Raw genomic sequence first — 20,342 nt, 5'->3', positions numbered from 1 at the left:
TACCCGAAATGTTATGATGTGAGACATTTGCCCAAGTGCGGGACACGGAAATAGTTACAGGAACTGGGGAATTTCCTTCAGGCGAACGCGGATTTTTTTTTCCACAAAGTGCCGACGCCGACGGGAGCGGCTCTGCAAGATGACACAGTTGTGTGGAAGCGTCACGGGCGAGGTCCTATAAAGACGGAGCTCATCACTTCAGTGAACAGAGAGACTCAGGCACGCTGCACTTCACATCACTTCGCATCACAGCTCTGGGGAAGGTAGCAAAACACAGCCGGCAAAAATGAACCAGAGGTACCTGCTCAACGTCCGAATTATTGGATTAATGCAACACAAAAAGGAAAAGGTAATCTATTTTACTACTATTTATAAGCACTTTTATATTATATATATTATAACATATTGTTTAAATGTTTTATATACACACACATTTATATATATTGCTTATAAATGTTATATATATATATATATATATATATATATATAATGAAAATACATATATACACACACACATTTATATATATTGCTTATAAATGTTATATATAGATATATATCTATATATAATGAAAATACATATATACACACACACATTTATATATATATTGCTTATAAATGTTATATATATATAATGAAAATACATATATACACACATACATTTATATATATTGCTTATAAATGTTATATGTATATATATAACATGTATAAGAAATATATATAAATGTGTGTGTATATATCTATTTACATTTATAAGCAATATACATTATATATGTGTGTGTATATTTATATTTATGAGCAATATATGCGTGTGTATATATATATTTACATTTATAAGCAATACATATGTGTGTATTTTTTACATTTATAAGCAATATTTTATGTGTGTGTATATATATTCCATTTATAAGCAATATATTTTATAATATAGTATGTGTGTGTACATAAATATATATATATATTTACATTTATGAGCAACATATGTGTGTATTTATAAGCAATATATGTGTGTGTATATATTTACATTTATAAGCAATACATATCATATATGTGTTTTTTAACATTTATAAGCAATATATATTCTGTGTGTATATATATTTCCATTTATAAACAATATATTTTATAATATATTATGTGTATAAATATATATATATACATTTATAAGCAATATATATTCTATGTGTGTATATATATATATATATATATATATATATATATATATTCCATTTATAAGCAATATCTTTTATAATATATTGTGTGTATAAATATATATATATATACATTTATAAGCAATATATATTCTATGTGTGTGTATATGTATATTTTTTCCATTTATAAGCAATATATTTTATAATATATTATGTGTATAAATATATATATATATATTTCCATTTATAAGCAATATATATTAAACACTACAGTACGGGAAATACAACTGCTCATAAATGTAAAGTGTATATATCCACACATTATATATTCTTTACATTCATGAGCAGTTGTATTTCCCGTACTGTAGTGTTTAAGTACCAAATAAAATTCTGTTCTATGTTATTTCGCGCTTTGATATTGGTGTTTTTTTTAATCTGTATCGTACCTTTTTGCTTTTAACTGACAGACTTACCTCGCTTCGGTTCTATGGTCGGATAAAAATGATGTTATCGTTTACAGGACGTTTGAAGAGTTTAAGAAATTCCACGTAAGTTTTCCGAAACCTGATAACTTTTAAGTGGGCGGGAAGGAACTGCAGATGCTGACTTATAACCCCAGATAGACGCAAAACGCTGGAGTAGACTCGCTGTCTGAAGAATGGTCTCGACTCGAAACGTCACCTATTCCTTCTCTGAAGTGCCGGAGTAACTCAGCGGGTCAGGCAGCATCTCTGGAGAACGTGGATATTTGACGTTACAGGTCGAGACCCTTCTTCTGTCTGAAAGGTGCTGATCATAAGTGTCACCTATCCATGTCCTCCAGAGATGATGCCTGGCCCGCTGAGTTACTCCAGCACTCTGTGCCTACTTTTTCCCTGTTATTTCTATTGTGCAAAATATTTTTACATGTAAAAATCCATGTAATTTCTACTGTGCAACATGTATTTGCCTATTGATGTGAATGTCCATGATATTTGTATTGTGCAGAATGTACCCACCTATTTATGTCAGTGCCCATGTTATTTAAACTGTGCAAGGTGTATTTACCTATTTTACTTTTGTTTGAATGGCAGAAAAGCGTAGTAAAGAGATTCCCGTTGGAAGCCGGACGCATTAAGAAGTCTAATCGAATATTACCCAAATTCGAAGGTAAGATCAAATAGACAATAGACAACAGACAATAGACCGCGTGGGTTTCCTCCGGGTGTAGGCCATTCGGCCCTTCGAGCCAGCACAACCATTTAACGTGATCATGGCTGATCATTCTCTCTTGAATAAACTTGTTAAAAAAAAAATTTAAACCCTTAAGAAGGCGGCGCAGCGGTAGAGCCAGAGACCCGGGTTCCACCTTGGTCTGTGTGCACTTTGCACGTTTATCCCTGTGACCGCGTGGGTTTCCTCCGGGTGCTCCTGTTTCCTCCCGCATCCCAAAGACGCGTGGGTTTTCTAGGTTAATTGGCCCTCGGTAAATTGCTCCGAATATGAAGGGGAGTGCATGTGAAAGTGCGACAACTTAGAACTGGTGTGATAGAGGTTTCATTCTGCTGAAGGGCCTGTTTACACGCTGTATCCCTAAACTAACTAAACAATGGGATTGCGTTGTGTGTGAAGGAACTGCAGATAGATGTGGGTTGACACCGAAGACGGATGCAAAAAGCCGGAGTAACTCAGCGGGTCAGACAGCATCTGTAGTCCGATCCTTGGTCAGACTTTGCTGGCTTTTTACCTTGCACTAGACGCCGTTCCCTTGTCGTGTAAATGGCTGGATTGTAACCGTGTATTGTCTATCTGCTGACTGGATGGCACGGAACAAAAAAAAAAGCTTTTCACTGTACCTCGGCGGGTATTTATGTCAGTGCCCATGTTATTTAAACCGTGCAATTGAGTATGTCTTCTCTCCCTCTGGGAGAGAACTAAACTAAACTAGAAAAGGAATAGAAGTTAGACACAGAATGCTGGAGTAACTCAGCGGGCCAGGCAGCATCACTGGAGAGAAGGGACGGGTGACCTTTTTGGGTCGAGACCCTTCCTCAGACTATAAAGGACAAGGCGACAGGTGACTGGTCAATGGTAATTCTTGAGACGAAGGGGGTCAAACTAGTCACAGTTGCAAAATCAACGTGGATTTGTGCAGAGATGACAGCTGAGTGATAGAGTGCACTACTGGTCGGCCTGTTGGCGTCAGGTTTTAAGGGCCAGGTTGTGAAACATCTCCTTGACCTTGCAGACGTTTCCCGGAGGGAGAGAAGGCAGACTCAAGTCAGCAGGTCGGTGCTGAGAATGGGAGTGCTAGAGAATTACTGTTCGGAGTTGCTGCGGTCAGCCGTCAAGGTCGCCACCGATGAAGGCGTCGTCCAATTCTTCCTGCCGACTGACAGAGACCTGGCCCCGTCAACGCCCAAGGACAGGTACGACCTTAACCTCTGGGGTCTTACACGCATTACGGGAGAAGTCGAGGGGAGGAGGTGGGGGGGGGGAGGGGGGGTGGGTTGGAGAGGGTACAGAGGATATTTCCCAGAGTGGCTGATCCCGAGAACTGCAGATGCTGGGTTTCCACCAAAGATAGACGCTGGAGTAACTCGGCGGGTCAGGCAGCATCTCTGGAGAAGAAAAGGGGAATGAATGGGTGACGTTTCGGGAACTTCAGACTTCTTACAGAGTTTAACAGCAGAACACCATTGTACAGAAATACCCATTGGAAACTGGGCGCGTTAAGAAGTCTGATCAGATATCACCCGAAGGCAAAAGTAAGATCAGTGGAAAGTCCAGAAGCAGGTATCCAAGCATGGTATCAATCCTTGTTCTCCAGAGATGCTGTCTGAAGCACTGCCTTACTCCGGCACTTTGCATCGGTCTTTACCGGAATGCTGCCTGGATTAGAGGGTTTCAGGTACAGGGAGGGATTAGATAGACTTTAGATTATTTCCTCTACAAAGGCAGAGTGAGAGGGGAGACTTGATAAATGTATATAACATTATGAAAGGCATAGAAAGGGTCAACTTTATTCCCAAGGTGGAAATGTCCAACACTGGAGGGCATGGAAATGTTATCCCATGGAAACAGGCCCTTCGGCCCACCGAGTCCATACTGACCATCGATGATCACCTGTTCACTCTAGTTCTGTGTTATCCCAATTACACTATGGGAACTACACTCGCCCCCCCCCTGCAGGACCTATACATCAGGAGGTGCAGATCCAGAGCCAGCAACATTATGGGGGACCCCTACCACCCCAGCAACGGACTGTTCCAGCTGCTACGGTCTGGCAAACGCCTCCCCTGTCACGCTGTGAAAACAGAGGTTGAGACGGAGTTTCTTCCCACAGGCCATCAGGACTGTTAACTCTCATATCACCAGGGACTCATTTAATTTACTGTATTAATTTATTTTTTGTGTTAAAAAAACAAAAAATTCTATTCTGTTTTGTAGTTTTTACACAATACGCAAGGCGTTGCCACTTTAATCTCACTGCACATCTTGTATATATATATGTATGTGACAAATAAACGTGACTTGACTTGATTACTCATCCACTCCCTCCGCGCTTGGGGCAATTTATCGAGGCCAATTAACCTACAAAGCTTTCCGTCCTTGGGACGCAGGAGGAAACCCACGTGGGCGCAGAGAGAACGTGCAAACTCCGCACAGACAGCGCCCGCAGTCGGGATCGAACCGGGTCTCTGGCGGCTGAGAGCCAACAGTTCAACCAGCTGTGCCACTGCTGCCCCTAAAGCAGATTGTGAAGGGTGGCACGGTGGCACAGCTAGCTGACTGCCACCAGCAGTGCCAAAGACCCGGGTTAGTTCCTAACTCTAATGCTCCCCGTGGGACCGCGTGGGTTTTCTCCGGGTGCTTCGCTTTCCTCCCACACTCCAACGACGTGCAGGTTCGCAGGTTAATCGGCTTGGGTAAGAGTGTACATTGTCTCCAGTGTGTGTAGGATGGCGCGGACTCGGTGGTTTCCACACTGTATCTGTAAAGCCTAAAGATTATTTTCCCAGTGGGCGTTTTGGCCGGTTCCATTGATTGACGCCTCAATATTTGTCTCCGCGTAGTGTCATCATCATGCCATCTGCACTCGGGAGCAAGAAAAGTACATGGACACGGTCAGAGGGCAGCAATCTCCAAAACATCACGCAACCGGTGGCCCCCGAGAGCTACAAATGCATCGCGACTTACGAAGGGAAAGACACCAAGAACAGGCCGTTCAAGGTGATGGAGAGCGAAGTCGTTGATGTCATTACCAAGAACGTATCAGGTAGGTCTTTGAAACCAACAGTTCTACTGTCCTCCTGATTAAATATCACTGATTGTACACTGCCTTCTCACCTCCCCCCTCAGCTAACAATGAACCATTCTACATTTTCCTACCACCATCTGCTTTGATCTGTCGTTTTCACACCATACCCTTCCATATCTCTAAACGCCCTCTCCCCTGACTTCAGTCTGAAGAAGGGTCTGGACTCGAAACATCACCCATTCCTTCTCTCCAGAGAGACTACCTGTCCCGATGAGTTACTCCAGAATTTTGTGTCTATCTTGTGGGGGGGGGGGGGGGGGGGGGGGGAGGGAGGAAGGAAGGAAGGGGGGAGGAAGGAAGGAAGGGGGGAGGAAGGAAGGAAGGGGGGAGGGAGGGAGGAAGGGGGGGAGGGAGGGTGGAAAGGGGGAGGGAGGGAGGTGGGGGGAGGGAGGGAGGAAGAGGGGTAAACCAGCATCTGCAGTTCCTTCCTACAGTGTCAGAACCTTTTCCCTAGAGTGGGAATGTCCAACATTAGAGGGCGTAGCTAAAGGTGAGAGGGGGGAAGTTTAATGGAGATGTGCAGGGCAAGTTTTTGCATGGAGTGGTGGGAGTCCGGAACACATTGCCAGGGGTGGTGGCAATTGAGTTTGTCATGTGTGCACACACAAACAGTGAGGTGCAATGGAAACATTTGCTTGCAGCAACATCGACCCAGACAAATAAACACAAATTATACAAGTTGCACATAAAATTCTGCACATTTCTAAAAAAAATGAAACTGGTATATTACCAACAAAGGAGATAACACATAGGCACAAAATGCTGGAGTAACTCGGTGGGTCAGGCAGCAACTCTGGAGAAAATGGACAGGTGACATTTTGGGTCGGGACCCAAGATTTCAAGAGATTTCAAGATCAATTTATTGTCCCATGTACCAATTAAGGTACAGAGGAATTTGACCCTAAGCAGTTAATACGTTTGATCAGAATAAACAAATGGTGGAAATATTCAGCAGATCAGGCAGTGCTTGCGGAGAGAAACTGAGTCAACGTTTTAAGTCAGTGGCCATTCCTCAGAGTCTGAAGAAGGGTCTCGACCCAATAGACAATAGACGCAGGAGGAGGCCATTCGGCCCTTCGAGCCAGCACCGCCATTCAATGTGATCATGGCTGATCATTCTCAATCAGTACCCCGTTCCTGCCTTCTCCCCATACCCCCTGACTCCGCTATCCTTAAGAGCTCTATCCAGCTCTCTCTTGAATGCATTCAGAGAATTGGCCTCCACTGCCTTCTAAGGCAGAGAATTCCACAGATTCACAACCCTCTGACTGAAAAACGTTTTTCCTCATCTCAGTTCTAAATGGCCTACCCCTTATTCTTACATATCCGAAACGTTACATATACCCATTTATCCAGAGATCCTTCTAGCATTCCACATTTCTAGCATTTGGTGAATTTTAGATGGGAATAAATATTTGATCTGGACACTGAGCTAAACGCTTTGCTCTCATTGTTTCTGTAGGCTGGTGGCTTGTGGAGAATGAAAGGAAACAGGTCGCCTGGTTTCCTGCTCCTTATCTCAGAAAGTGTCTCACTTCTGCCCTGTCTAGATCTTTTGATAAAGACACCGAAGGTAAGTTGAATAAGTCCAATTGAATACATTTTTTATTAGCCAAGTATGTACACATACAAGGAATTTGCCTTGGTGCTTTGCTCGCAAGTAACAACACGACATACAGTAAACAATTAAGAATAAAATATAAAACATTAAAACATTAAGAATAAAACATAGTTTAAACATGTGAATGAAATAAAATACCAGAGCAAAAGGAGGCTACAGACTTTTGGTTGTTGAGTAGAGCTACTGCTCGTGGAAGAAAGCTGTTTTTATGTCTGGTTGTGGCTGCTTTGACAGTCCGGAGTCGCCTTCCAGAGGGAAGTGTTTCAAAGAGTTTGTGGCCAGGGTCAGAGATGATCTTACCAAGCTCCATCTTAAATCACAGTGTCACACACAAAGTGTATTGTGAAAGAAAATTCTCAGAGCGGCAAAATTAGGGATGAAATTATCAGTGGTAAAGGACTGAATACACATAATTTATGTTCAATCTCGGCAGCGCAATGTCAGAAACCTAGCGATAGTTTCTAATTCAGACTGAATATGCCAGATAACTTTTTACATTATTTTCCATATTTTAAAGATGCTATCTTTAAAGCACTTCAATTGTCTGAAACCTCTTTAATTTCTAATTCAGACTGAATATACTAGACAACATTTTACATTGTTTTGCATATTTCAAAGATGTTATCATTTAAAGCACTTGGATAGTTTGGTACACACTTTAATCAAATACCATCTCCTCTCCTCAATCATCTTTTAAAATATTTTTCAATATCTACCACTATTTTTGGGCTATGGAAGTAGGAAAACTATTAAATTCCAGGCTCGCAAGATCGAGAAACATTTTTTAGAAACGTATTTTGCAAAGTTAAACCACTTTCATTTCTGTGGGACACTCAATATCAATCACATTTGGGCAAATTGTCTTAAAGTTACCAATTTTCTTTTCCTGTCACCTTTTTATAAGTGAAATTCAGTAAAAGCTCCCCAAATTTTGTTTTCTTGTTATTTTAAAGCAGATTAAATAATTTTGTATTAGATTTCAATTCATCATTGAGTGATATTAAAATATAATTTTGGTCCTTTTTCTATCCTCTAGTTTCCCCTGTGGAGTCTCAGTATTACGCTGCTAAAAACTATCAAGCAACAGATGATGATGAACTCTCTCTGCAAGTTGGAGTCATGGTTGAAGTCTTAAGGACATCCACTGATGGATGGTGGCTAGTCAGGTTAGTTGTAGTTTATAGTTAATCAATTGTCCTTGAGCAATAGCGTCGTAATAAATGGTGAATTGCATCTAATTTACAACACATTTGAATTATTTTTTTAATAATGGCATCCAAATGTAGCTAAAGTCTTTGAATTTAAAATTTGTGTCGCAGTAGTATGGCATTTTAAGAACATAGAACATTACAGCACAAGAACATTGGCCCATAATGTTTGCGTGGATCACGATGCTTAGACCAACTCTTATCTGCCTGCTAATAATCCACATCACTCCATTCTCTGCATATCCATGTGCCTATCCAAAAGTCTCTTAAATGCCACTATCGTATCAGCTTCAACTGCCATCCACTGCAGGCAGCGCGTTCCAGGCACCCACCGCCCTCGGTGTGTAAAATAAAACTTTGCCCCTCATAGAAAATAGGTGCAGGAGTCGGCCATTCGACCCTTCGAGCCAGCACCGCCATTCAATATGATCATGCCTGATCATCCAAAATCGGTACCCAGCTCCTGCTTTCTCCCTATATCCCTTGATTCCGTTAGCCCGAAGAGCGATATCTAACTCTCTCTTGAAAACATCCGGTGAGTTGGCCTCCACTGCCTTCTGTGGCCAAGAATTCCACAGATTCACAACTCTCTGGGTGAAAAAGTTTTTCCTCATCTCAGTCCTAAATGGCCTACCCCTTATTCTTAAACTGTGACCCCTGGTTCTGGACTCCCCCAACATCGGGAACATTTTTCCTGCAACTAGCCTGTCCAAACCCTTAAGAATTTTATATGTTTCTATAAGATCCCCTCTCATCCTTCTAAATTCCAGTGAAAATAAGCCCAGTCGTTCCATTCTTTCATCATATGTCAGTCACCTTAAAGCTGTGCCCACTGGTTGATTTTTTCCAATCTTGAGAAAAATGTTTGGACCATCTATCCTAGCTATGCCTCTCATAATTTAAAAAAATCGTTTATCTTTGTCTCATTCGGAATATCTGAAAGTGCTACGTAGTCAATGCTTTAGAAATGTAGTTGCTATTGATGTTATTCATGATCGTAGAGAGATGTATAAAATCATGAAGGGAATTGATAGTGTGAATGCACAAGGTAGAGAAATCAAAAACTAGAGGAATATGTTTAAGGTGAGGGGGGGAGAAAGATTTAGTAGGAACCTGAGGGGCAACTTTTTCACTCGGAGGATGGTTGGTTATATGAAATGAACTGCCAGAGGAGGTGGTTAAGGCAGGTACTATGACAAAATTTAAAAGACATTTGGATAGGTACATGGATACGAAAGATTTGGAGGGAGATGGGCCAAATGGGACCAGCTTATATGGGGCATCTTGGTCGGCATAGACCAGTTGGGCTGAAGGGCCTGTTTCCATGCTGTATCACTCTTAGTCTATTTACAGTATCAAATTCAAATCTTAAGAGCAATTTCATTATATCAAGTTCTAGCTAAATGGGAAGTTTCATCAGAGCTATTGGCAGCTAAGAGAAATTCTAAATGTACTTTATTTAGTATCGGTAACTAAGAGGGCTAACGTTAGTGATTGTTTTAATTGATTCGACAGCTACAATGGACAATCCGGATACGTCCCGTCAGTTTATCTCCAGCCCTACAGAAACCCGCATTCAAAATTCCAGCTGCTCATCAAGGGGTCCATAAACAACTCCAGCCCAAACCTCGTCCGTCCAGCCATGAATCCACATCGTCGTCTGAGTAACATAGATCTCATCAACACTAACAACTCTTCATCTCCCATGCTACCCAGAAACCCACTGTACAGGCTCCGATCTAAATCTGCCAGCTGCTTGGCTGATGAGAACCAGTCTAAAATGGAGTCGCCGTTTTCCCACTTACACTCGACGGAGAGGCTGAGTGACGGCGCTATGTCCACCACAAGTTTGGCCAAGTCTAGTTCATCTGCGGACAGCAGCTCGGACGGCCTCAACACTTCCCAAAGCTCTGAGGGTATGTTTGAGAGGAATGGCTCGCTGCCTCCTCCTCAAAGCTCATCCGAAAACCTAAACGTTTCCTTCGAGAAACAGATGGAATTGAGTCCCGGCCCTGAGATCTCCCCGAGTGAGAGTATTTCTGAAGCAAATCTGGTGCCCAAGATACCTCCCAGGCCACAGCGAGACGAATTATTGATGAGGTGTACGACCATAACCAAGAACATGGTTTTGAAATCACAAAATTATTTTGGCTTGAAACATCCTGAAATGTTTTAAATCGCTCATTGAGAATACCAGTGGGAAAAAAAAATTGTTTTTATTCAAACAATATTTAACCACAATTGTATGCAGAAGCTGCAGTTTTCGTTTATGCAATAGAAAACAAAATGGTGGCGATAGTTTTGTTCCACCCATTATTCTACTGGCTTAAAGATTTGTTATAGTTGGTGTCCAATTTTTATTCAAAGGAGTTAATATTTCAGTCCTTAAATTGAGTCCAAAGAATTGCCATATTGTTTGGTAAAGTTTTTCAAGTGCATTGCAGTCTTTATCTTAAACAGTAGTGTTAAAAATACTAGTGTAATTTCATTGAATATTATTGGTATATATCTCTAAAAAGTCACAATGAATTGAACAAAGAAATGATTTTCAGTCTATTGATCCGCAAATACTACATGTAAATAATTGTATTAGTTATTAAATTAATTCTGATATTAATCTGAGATGTCGTGATTAAAACTTGAGAATAAAAAAAACAGTTGCTGGCGCGGGAAACACTCAGCAGGTCAGGCAGCATCTGTGGAAAGGGAAACAGACTTGGTAAAAAGCCCTTTGCAGTATTTCCATTAAATGTCTTGAACAAAGTTCTGAAAAAGTTTCAATGAGACGAGAAAATGAAAACAACTGTTTTAGGAGTCCCCAATAGCTGTAACTTTTATTTTAAAATTCTTTTAAAATGTGGAACTGAAAGCGCTTTTGAAAGGCTGCCCACCAAAAACATTTGTCCATTTTTTGGTCCATGCTCCAGTCCTAAAAGAACATGGTTCTTCTTAATTACTCCTGAAACAATGGATCATCTAAAAATGCATCAAAAGGTTAAGGGGATATGGGCCAAACGCAAGCAGGTAGGATCTAGTGTAGATGGGCATCTTGGTTGGCATGGGAAAGGCCTGTTTCCGTGCTGCATGGGTCTGACTCTATAACTGTTTAAAGGAAGTTCAAAATGGAAGCGTGTAAGGAAAAAACTGTAGATGCTGGTTTAAATCTAAGGTAGACACAAAATGCTGGAGTAACTCAGCGGGTCAGGCAGCATCTCGGGGGAGAAGGAATGGGTGACGTTTCGGGTCGAGACCCTTCTTTGGACTGATGTCGGAGAGAGGAGGAGAACTTCAAAGTTGACATACCTTGAACTTCTTCAAAGTTGACATACCTTGAAGAGAAACTTCTTCAAAGCTGACATACCTTGAGCATCAGTCTGAAGAGTCTTGACTCAAAACGTCGGCCATTCCTTCTCTCCCGAGATGCTGCCTGACCCGCTGAGTTACTCCAACATTTTGCGTCTACCTTCAAAATGGAAGCCACTGCTTTTGTTAGGACAAGTGTGGTGGACAAGAGGTTGCAGGGTTTATTAGCAATTCATTCATGCTTTCTTTTCCCCAATAAAAATCATTAATAAAAGATTGAGTAGCAAGTAAAAATACAGTAAATCTTAAGTAATTGTAACTCTAGGTACCCACTTATGATTTTGGGGTCACCTCACCAGAGCTTAAACTCGGTTCAGGTAGAGATCAGACATTAGATGAACAAACAAGATTATTATGCACAATGTAAAGATATCAAACAGTTTCTCTGTATGTGTCTCAATAGTACATTGTCGCCAATTGAAAAGAAAATCAATACTGAAATATATACCTGTACATTATGTTGAATTAACCGATGAATTAAAATGTGAATATATTTTGTATTTTCCACAATGGAAAAAGTTCTGTTTTATTACCTGTCACCTACTTATATTAAGACATTTAACTGTAGCAAATAAGTGTTTCCCAGTGAATGCTATCCCCTATTTTTATGTACTGGTGTTCTAGTTGAGTTGCTTATTTTCTTTGTAAATATTTGAAAATAACAATGTACTTTGTATCGTCAAAATATAATAAACTTTTAGACATAAACACTCTTATGTTAAAACACTTTTTATTTATTGCGTGAGTGAATTTGTGTTGCCTTTATCTTGGGAAAGCAGTAAGAGGAAGGATATTCTTGCTATTGAGGGCGTGCAGCATAGGTTTACTAGGTTAATTCCCGGAATGGCGGGACTATCATATGTTGAAAGACTGGAGCGACTAGGCTTGTATACACTGGAATTTAGAAGGATGAGAGGAGATCATATCGAAACGTATAAGATTATTAAGGGGTTGGACACGTTAGAGGCAGGAAACATGTTCCCAATGTTGGGGGAGTCCAGAACAAGGGGCCACAGTTTAAGAATAAGGAGTAGGCCATTTAGAACTGAGATGAGGAAAAACTTTTTCAGTCAGAGAGTTGTGAATCTGTGGAATTCTCTGCCTCAGAAGGCAGTGGAGGCCAATTCTCTGAATGCATTCAAGAGAGAGCTAGATAGAGCTCTTAAGGATAGCGGAGTCAGGGGGTATGGGGAGAAGGCAGGAACGGGGTACTGATTGGGAATGATCAGCCATGATCACATTGAATGGCGGTGCTGGCTCAAAGGGCCGAATGGCCTACTCCTGCACCCATTGTCTATTTTACCACACGGCTTATGTAATTTAGTTTAATTCAATCCGAAAGCTTTATGTCACCCCAAGTTCCTATGCCAATGATTTCAAACTCAACATGTCTAGTTTAGTGATGCGGCGTGGAAACAGGTCCTTCGGCCCATCGGCACCGACCAATGATCACCCTTACACTAGTTTTATCTTGCACACTAGGGACAATAGACAATAGGTGCAGGAGTCGGCCATTAGGCCCTTTGAGCCAGCACCACGATTCACTGTGAACATGGCTGATCATCCACAATCAGTACCCCGTTCCTGCCTTCACCCCATATCCCTTGACTCCGCTATCTTTACGAGCTCTATCTAACTCTCTCTTGAAAGCATCCAGAGAATTGGTCTTCCACAGATTCACAACTCTCTGGGTGAAAAAGTTTTCCCTCATCTACAGAAGGCAATTAACCTACAAAGTTGAATGAATGAATGAATGCTTTATGTACCCAAAAAAGTGCACGTCTTTGGAACGTGGGAGAAAACCCACGCGGTCACATGGAGAATGTAGACTCGGTACAGACAGCACCCACAGTCAGGATCGAATCCGGGTCTCTGACGCTCTAAGGCAGCAGCTCTACCACTGTGCTGCCCGCTTTGCCAATGTACATGATGTTTACTTCTTGACCGATGTGTCCACGCTCACTTCCCTGGCCAAGAGTCCGCTCCCTGAATCATGGAGTATTTTGCATTCTAATAGTCTTTGACTACCTCTGGTCACGTGTGCACTCTTTTAACCACACACCTCTCCTGTGATCTCAACCTGTTTCCATGCTGCATCACTAAACTAAACTAATTTGAATATCTGCCTCATGCCTATACTATTATCAAATTATGTTTCACATATTTTATTTGAGGCCATTTGGCCCACTGCGTCCAGGCTGGCTCTCAGTGTGGTCCATCCAGTTCCACTCCCTCATTTCTCCTGGAACCCCTTCTCCTGCACATGCCCATTAAGGGCGTCACGGTGGCGTGGTAGAGCTACTGCCTTACAGCGCCGGAGACCCGCGTTCGATCCTCACTTCGGGTGCCTGTCTGTATGGAGTTTTGTCTTTCTCCCCGTAACCTGCTTGGGTTTTTTTTCCCTCTAAGATCTTCAGATTCCTCCCACACTCCAAAGACGTACAGACTTGTAGGTTAATTGGCTTGGTATAAATGTAAATTGTCCCTGGTGTGTGTAGGATAGTGTTAGCGTGCTGGGGGTCGCTGGTCGGTGCGGGCTGTGGCCTCTGATCCAAGACTCTCCCACTAGTGGAAACATTCTCTCCACATCCACTCTATCCAGGCCTTTCACAATTCTGTAAGTTTTAAAGAGGAGCCCCCTCAACCTTCTAAACTGCAGCCTGGTGCCGTCAAATGCTCATCATATGTTAAGCTCCTCTGAACCCTCTCCAATGCCAGCACACCCTTCCTCAGAGATGGAGGCCCAAAACTACTCACAGTACTCCAAATGCGGTCTGACCAGTGCCTTATAAAGCCTCAGCATCACGTCCCTGATTTTATATTCTAGTCTGTACACTGGCACCGTCCTCCGCATTATGGACATTTTACAATTTTTTTTTAACCAAAGCCAATTAACCTACAAACCTGCACGTCTTTCGAATGTGGGACAAAACCGGGGCACCAGGAGGAACCCCACGCGGTCACAGCGAGAATGTACAAACAGCTCACGCAGTCAGGATGGAACCTGGGTATCTGGCGCTGTGAGACAGCAGCTCTACCTACCGCTGAGCCCTATTAATTAATTAAAAGGGACGTTTTCATCCTTGGTGCAAGTTTCATTTCTTCTGTACAGACAAAAAATTTAAACAGATCTAGCAAGATAAAACAATAAATGAACAGATTGAGCAAATTATCTGTAAGGGGTTTCTGCGCCGAGCTTTCGCCCGACCTAAGGTCCCCGTGCCTTGCTCTGATCCCTTGACCAGGCCGCGCACACTGGTTCCCCGTGAGTGGTTCGACCCACTCACCCCTTACGGTTCTAGACACTGGACTTAGATGCAGGAGGGTTTATAGTGCAGAAAAATTCAACCAGACCAGATTTGAAGACCAGGGTTTAAATGGAAAAGGCTTTTATTGAGCGCTTGGGACTATTGTCCATGAATACTTATACAGTTCTATAAGACATATCTATAAGACACATACCGAATTACATGAATACTTTTGACTATGAATCATAAAACGCACAGTTCTACAAGACATATACACGAATACCTTTTACTCTGAATTCTAAAACGCACAGTTCTACAAGACATATACACGACTGTAAGATGGGGAACGTACGACACATCGCAAAATTGACCAACACATATTCCTTTACACACCCACGTTTATTCAAACCACCCTCCCCTCTACACTAAACTATGTCCAGGATATGCAGGATCGGGGTACATGCTCACCATGGGGCTATTACTGGGGTTACTGGCTGTTCGTGCTGCTTCTCCGCTGCTTTCCGTGAGGGTCACGCTTGTCCCCTAAGTTTCTTCCTTCCGTTTCTTGCGTTCCTTGCAGGTTTTCTTGCAGTATTTCTTCTCGAGTTGCGTGCCGGTTCCTCTCTCTTGCACTTCGCTTCTTCTTGCCTGTCTTTTCTTCCTCCTGCATCCGTTTGACTTGAGTTTAAAACCCAAAAGTCGTGGCCAGTTATACTATTCTGACCCGTCCTATCTCCCGCCAGATCTTGGGATCTCTTTGTTTAAAAGATATGTATGAGTTTTCTCTCTGATCTGCGCTTATGTCCGGGGGTACCGGGGATGGCCAGACGGTGTTAATTGTTATTTCGTTGCGAGGTGATGGGTTTAACTGGTTTCCCATCACCTACCAGGTAGTTTTCTATGGGCTATTGTGCCCCCTTAACGAGATTAACTGTGTAGGTCGGCTTGGGGCATTGTGAGTATGCTGATGTCAGCGCCCCAGTGTCTGTACTTCGACCTGGTTTTGCAGGTTTCTGCATGGCCAATACCCATCCATTGTTCTGGCCGTGGCTTTGCAGAAACCTAGAGGCTGGGCTGTAAGGTTTTTGCTCTTGTGGCTGGACACGAGGTCCTGCGGCCATTTTAGGACCCACAGATTGTGACATCCCTTGGTAAACTGACCGCAGCCTTTCTCCGCTATCAGCCCCAGTCTCCCATTTAAAATGTCCAAACTGCAGCTCTTTGGTTTGGTGTTGCTTTCAGAATGAGGGAAAACTTCTCAAATCTTACATATGTGCAAATTATCTGCCACCCAATTAGAGGTTTAAGTGACTCAACCCATTGCTTTGTTGGCACAGTCAGCTCAGGAATAGATGTTATTGTTTAGATTGAGCTTATGACAACAGCCAAATGACATAGAGAGTATCAAAAATGAAACAATAACCAATTGAAGTCTTGTTATTGTCGTGATCTCATCTTAAAAGTATGCATTCAACCCAGTCAGAAGCAACTATCATGGTAAATTCTGCACCTGCCCATTAAGGGCGTCACTGTGGCACAGGGGTAGAGCTACTGCTTCACAGCAGTATTTGTGGCTGAATTTACCATGATGGTTGCTTTTGACAGTTACTCAGTACCACAATCCCCAAGAAAAAGTCACGCACAGCAGAAAATTGCAAAATATCTTTAATTTCTATTCATCTGGGGTCCATCTGGGGTCCATACGCAGCAGGGTGCGATGCACTGTGTATTGTGACACATTCCTCCCGTGACCACCATTACATTTTTCTGTGACTTGTGCCACAGTCGACCTTCTGTCGTTTCGGACCTGACGGGATAGCCTTCGTTGCCCTCGCGCATCGATGAGCCTTTTGCCCGCAACACCCTGTCGCCAGTTTGTTGTGTCCCTCCTCGGACCAGTCGGTAGCTACTCACCACTGCTGACCGGGAACACCCCACAAGCCTTGCCATTTCAAAGATGCTCTGACCCAGTCGTCTGGCCATAACAATTTGGCCCTGTCAAAGTCGCTCAGGTCTTTATTCCTGCCCATTTCTGCTGCATCCAGCAGATCAACTTCAAGAACTGACTGTTCACTTGCTGCCTAATATATACCACTCCTTGACAGGTGCCATTGTGACAAGATAATCAATGTTATTCACTTTGCCTGTCAGTGGTCATAATGTTTTGGCTGATTGGTATATTCATGGAGGCAGCTAGATGCCAGACAATTGATGTTAAAACACCAACGATAGACACAGAGTGCTGGAGTAACTCAATGGGTCAGGCAGCATCTCTGGAGACAAAGGATGGGTGATGGTTTGGATCGGGACCCCTCTTCACACTGAAAATAGGGGAGTTGAATTTCAGTTCATTGAAACGGTATCTGTCAACAACTTGCAGGAATAACTGGTCAACTGATTATTGACAGAACTTTAAAATCTCCATCTCAACAGAATATAAAGATTATTCAACTCAAATCATCTCAATTTGTTGACTCACAAAGCCCAAGGTAAAGGAGAGTTTTGCTAATCTGAAGATGAGACAAGAGAAAATAGCCAGGAGGAGTTGTTCACCTCCAGAAAATACCAAGTGCAGCAGTTTTATATTAAGGTACGTCGTTTCAATAAATTTTGAATGAATTGAAAATAGACTCTTCATTATTTTAGAAGCATTTACCACTGCACCATTCCAAAATACAAAACACACTGAAAATTTCAATTCTGACAATACACGAAGAAAAATTTAAAATGTCCTTTTTATTATCACTAATATTGAAATGAGCAGTGTGAAAACCAATTATATATTTTTTAACGCGATGATGGTCATAAAGATACCACTTTTAAAAACGTGTTTAGCAAGATGGAAACTTTATTGTAAAATTTTGGTCTGAAAGTGTAAAATAAGAATTGCCCTTTTACAAGATCACATCAGGTTTCAGGAGTTATGGGGAGGAGGGCAGGAGAGTTGAAGGTTGATGGTTGAAGGGGAGAGTTAGATCAGCCATGATTGATTGGCGGAGTAGACTTGATGGGCTGAATGGCCTAATTCATATACATATTCTGTTGTGCTGCTGCAGCAAGAATTTCATTGTTTGTTATCTGGCACCATTAGACAATAAAACATTCTTGACTCTCTCTAATTTGGCTCCCATCACTTCTGAACTTATTTTCCCCAGAGAGGAAAGGAACTCATGAATTATTTGGCTTAAAACTCCAAATGCCTTGTATTAAGCATCAAAGTTAGGACAAATTGCAAATCAGTTCATATGCAGAGAGCTCACAGCACATCCTGAAGACTGCGGCCTTTCAGAAGGCTTGTCCAAGCATCATTTCATTTTGAGAGATTTTGATATATTTTTGACGCGAGGTTGGATTTGTTTCACTTTTTCTACGATTGTCTCTTCCATTTGCTCCCCAGCAAACCCGTCTCCCTCGGAGTCATTCGCACATTCTAACAGTGGCTCCAAATTCTCTTTGAAGAACTCCCCAGCTGAGTGGAGATGCCTTGGTTTGTTGCATCTTCCTTCGCCTGATGCAACAGAATCGCTATCGGAGTCTTCACTTTCTTCAGACTCGCTGTCATTGTTTTTTTGTGTAATCGCTCCAGTTCCGTTCCCAGTAGCTGTTTTGTCCACTGGGGTTGATGGCTCTGTCTCCATTTCTTCAGTCTGTCGGTCAGGATCACTAAAGCGGGAGATGGAAGGAAATACGTAAAACGATGTGAGGAACAGACAGGGTCGGCATACCCACACATTTCCCCAGGGTAGACAAATCAAACAGTACAGGGCACAGCTTTAAAGTGAGTGGGGCAAGGGTTGAAGCAGATGTGCGGGGGCAAGTTCTTTTACAGAAACAGACAGACCGACGCACCCACAGAGACACACACACCCACAGACAGACACACGCACCCACACAGACAGAGACACACGCACCCACACAGACAGAGACACACGCACCCACACAGACAGAGACACACGCACCCACACAGACAGAGACACACGCACCCACACAGACACACCCACCCAGAGACACAAACACCCACAGACAGACAGATGCACCGAGACACACCTACACAAACCCACAGACGCACCTATACAGACACACGCACCCACAGGGACACAGACGCACCCAGACATTCAGACGCATCCACACAGACACACACCCACACACACACAGACACACCCACCCAGAGACACAAACACCCACAGACACTTCCTCATGTGCTCACTTCCTCATGTCCTAGTTCATGTGGTGGTGGTGGTGGCGGCACCTAACGGCTGCGGCTCGCTGGCAGTCTGTTCGTCTTTTTTCCTTTTTTTTTGTTGTGTGTCGGTGTTGGGATGGTTTTTTTTTGGTTTTTTTTTGGCTGTGTATGTGTGGGGAGGTGTGGGGTGTGGTGGAAACCTTTCTTTTTTAGGTCTCTTCCTCGCGGCGCGGGGCGCGGCTCGGCCGCGGGGCCTTCCATCGCCTGGTGCGGCTCGGCCGCTGGACTTAACAGTGCCCGGTGTGCGCGGGGCCTTCCATCGCCCGGTACGGCCGCGGGACTGTTCAGCGCCAGGTGCGGCTCGGCCGCGGGGCCTTCCATCGCCCGGCGCGGCCGCGGGACTTTACATCGCTGGTGCGGCTCGGCCGCGGGGCCTTCCATCGCCCGGCGCGGCTCGGCCGCGGGACCTGGCATCGCCCGGCGCGGCTCGGTCGCGGGACTTTGCATCGCTGGTGGGGCTCGGCCGCGGGGCCTTCCGTCACCCGGCTCGACCGCGGGATGTTTCAGCGCCCGGTGCGGCTCGGCCGCGGGGACTTCCATCCCCTTGCGGGGGCTGTGCGGGTCGGTCGGGGACGAGCTGTCTGTCCATGGGCGTGGGGAAGAGAGCGGAAGTTTTGTTGCCTCCATCACAGTGAGGGGGTGTTTGGAGTCACTGTGATGGATGTTTGTGTTGGGGTTATGTGTCTTAGGTTCTTTTTTTTTTTTTTTTGTGTGACTGCTGGTAACGTAATTTTGTTCGGTACCTCGGTACCGAATGACAAATAAAGCTCTGTATTCTGTATTCAGACACACACAGACACACACACCCACACAGATACACACACCCCCAGACACACACACACCCACAGACACACACACACCCACAGACACACACACACCCACAGACAGACAGACAGGGTGGGGAGTGCCTGGCACTACCAGGGTGGTGAGTGAGGCAGACACAATAGTGGCATTTAAGAGACTGTTGGATAGACATACACATATGCAGAGATTGGAGGGATATGGATGATGTGCAGGTAGATAAGAGTTGGCCATGACATTATGTTTGGCACAGACATTGTGGGTTGAAGGGCCTGGGATGTGCTGCACTGTTCTATGTTTTAATAGCAAAACCAACTGGATTTGATCATTAAATCTCTCCAACTAGCATAACAAATCAATGACAAAATTATCTCGAATTCATGAACAGTTCTATGTTCCATAGTTACTGCTCT

At 43.4% G+C, this 20,342-nt stretch overlaps 2 protein-coding genes across 2 annotated transcripts in view; one reads left to right on the top strand and one right to left on the bottom strand.

The window, feature by feature from the left end:
• Positions 1-245: 245 nt before the first annotated feature.
• LOC144604171 (NADPH oxidase organizer 1-like) lies at positions 246-10,450 on the top strand. The gene is made up of 8 exons (XM_078418376.1): positions 246-349; positions 1,613-1,693; positions 2,219-2,294; positions 3,373-3,553; positions 5,201-5,403; positions 6,908-7,018; positions 8,103-8,232; positions 9,790-10,450. Exons 1-8 carry the CDS (start codon positions 287-289, stop codon positions 10,448-10,450), a joined length of 1,506 nt encoding a protein of 501 aa, XP_078274502.1. The 5' UTR covers positions 246-286.
• A 4,624-nt stretch (positions 10,451-15,074) lies between these two features.
• The window catches only part of tbl3 (transducin beta like 3), a 48,197-nt gene continuing 42,929 nt past the window's right edge, over positions 15,075-20,342 (bottom strand). Inside the window, exon 23 of the mRNA XM_078417677.1 lies at positions 15,075-18,548. Within this exon, the coding sequence (XP_078273803.1) occupies positions 18,191-18,548 (358 nt within the window). The 3' untranslated portion in view covers positions 15,075-18,190. The remainder of the gene's footprint in view (positions 18,549-20,342) is intronic.

The sequence above is a fragment of the Rhinoraja longicauda genome, chromosome 21, assembly GCF_053455715.1.
Source record: "Rhinoraja longicauda isolate Sanriku21f chromosome 21, sRhiLon1.1, whole genome shotgun sequence".
Taxonomy (NCBI): Eukaryota; Metazoa; Chordata; class Chondrichthyes; order Rajiformes; family Arhynchobatidae; genus Rhinoraja; species Rhinoraja longicauda.
This window is presented reverse-complemented; position numbering and strand designations above follow the sequence as displayed.

What these genes read in the sequence shown, in the direction of transcription:
- LOC144604171 (XM_078418376.1), top strand. Translation starts at nt 287, where the DNA reads ATGAACCAGAGGTACCTGCTCAACGTCCGAATTATTGGATTAATGCAA. An exon ending in AATATTACCCAAATTCGAAG is followed by an intron (nt 2,295 to 3,372) that starts GTAAGATCAAAT and finishes TTGACCTTGCAG; the next exon opens with ACGTTTCCCGGAGGGAGAGA. An exon ending in CCGTCAACGCCCAAGGACAG is followed by an intron (nt 3,554 to 5,200) that starts GTACGACCTTAA and finishes GTCTCCGCGTAG; the next exon opens with TGTCATCATCATGCCATCTG.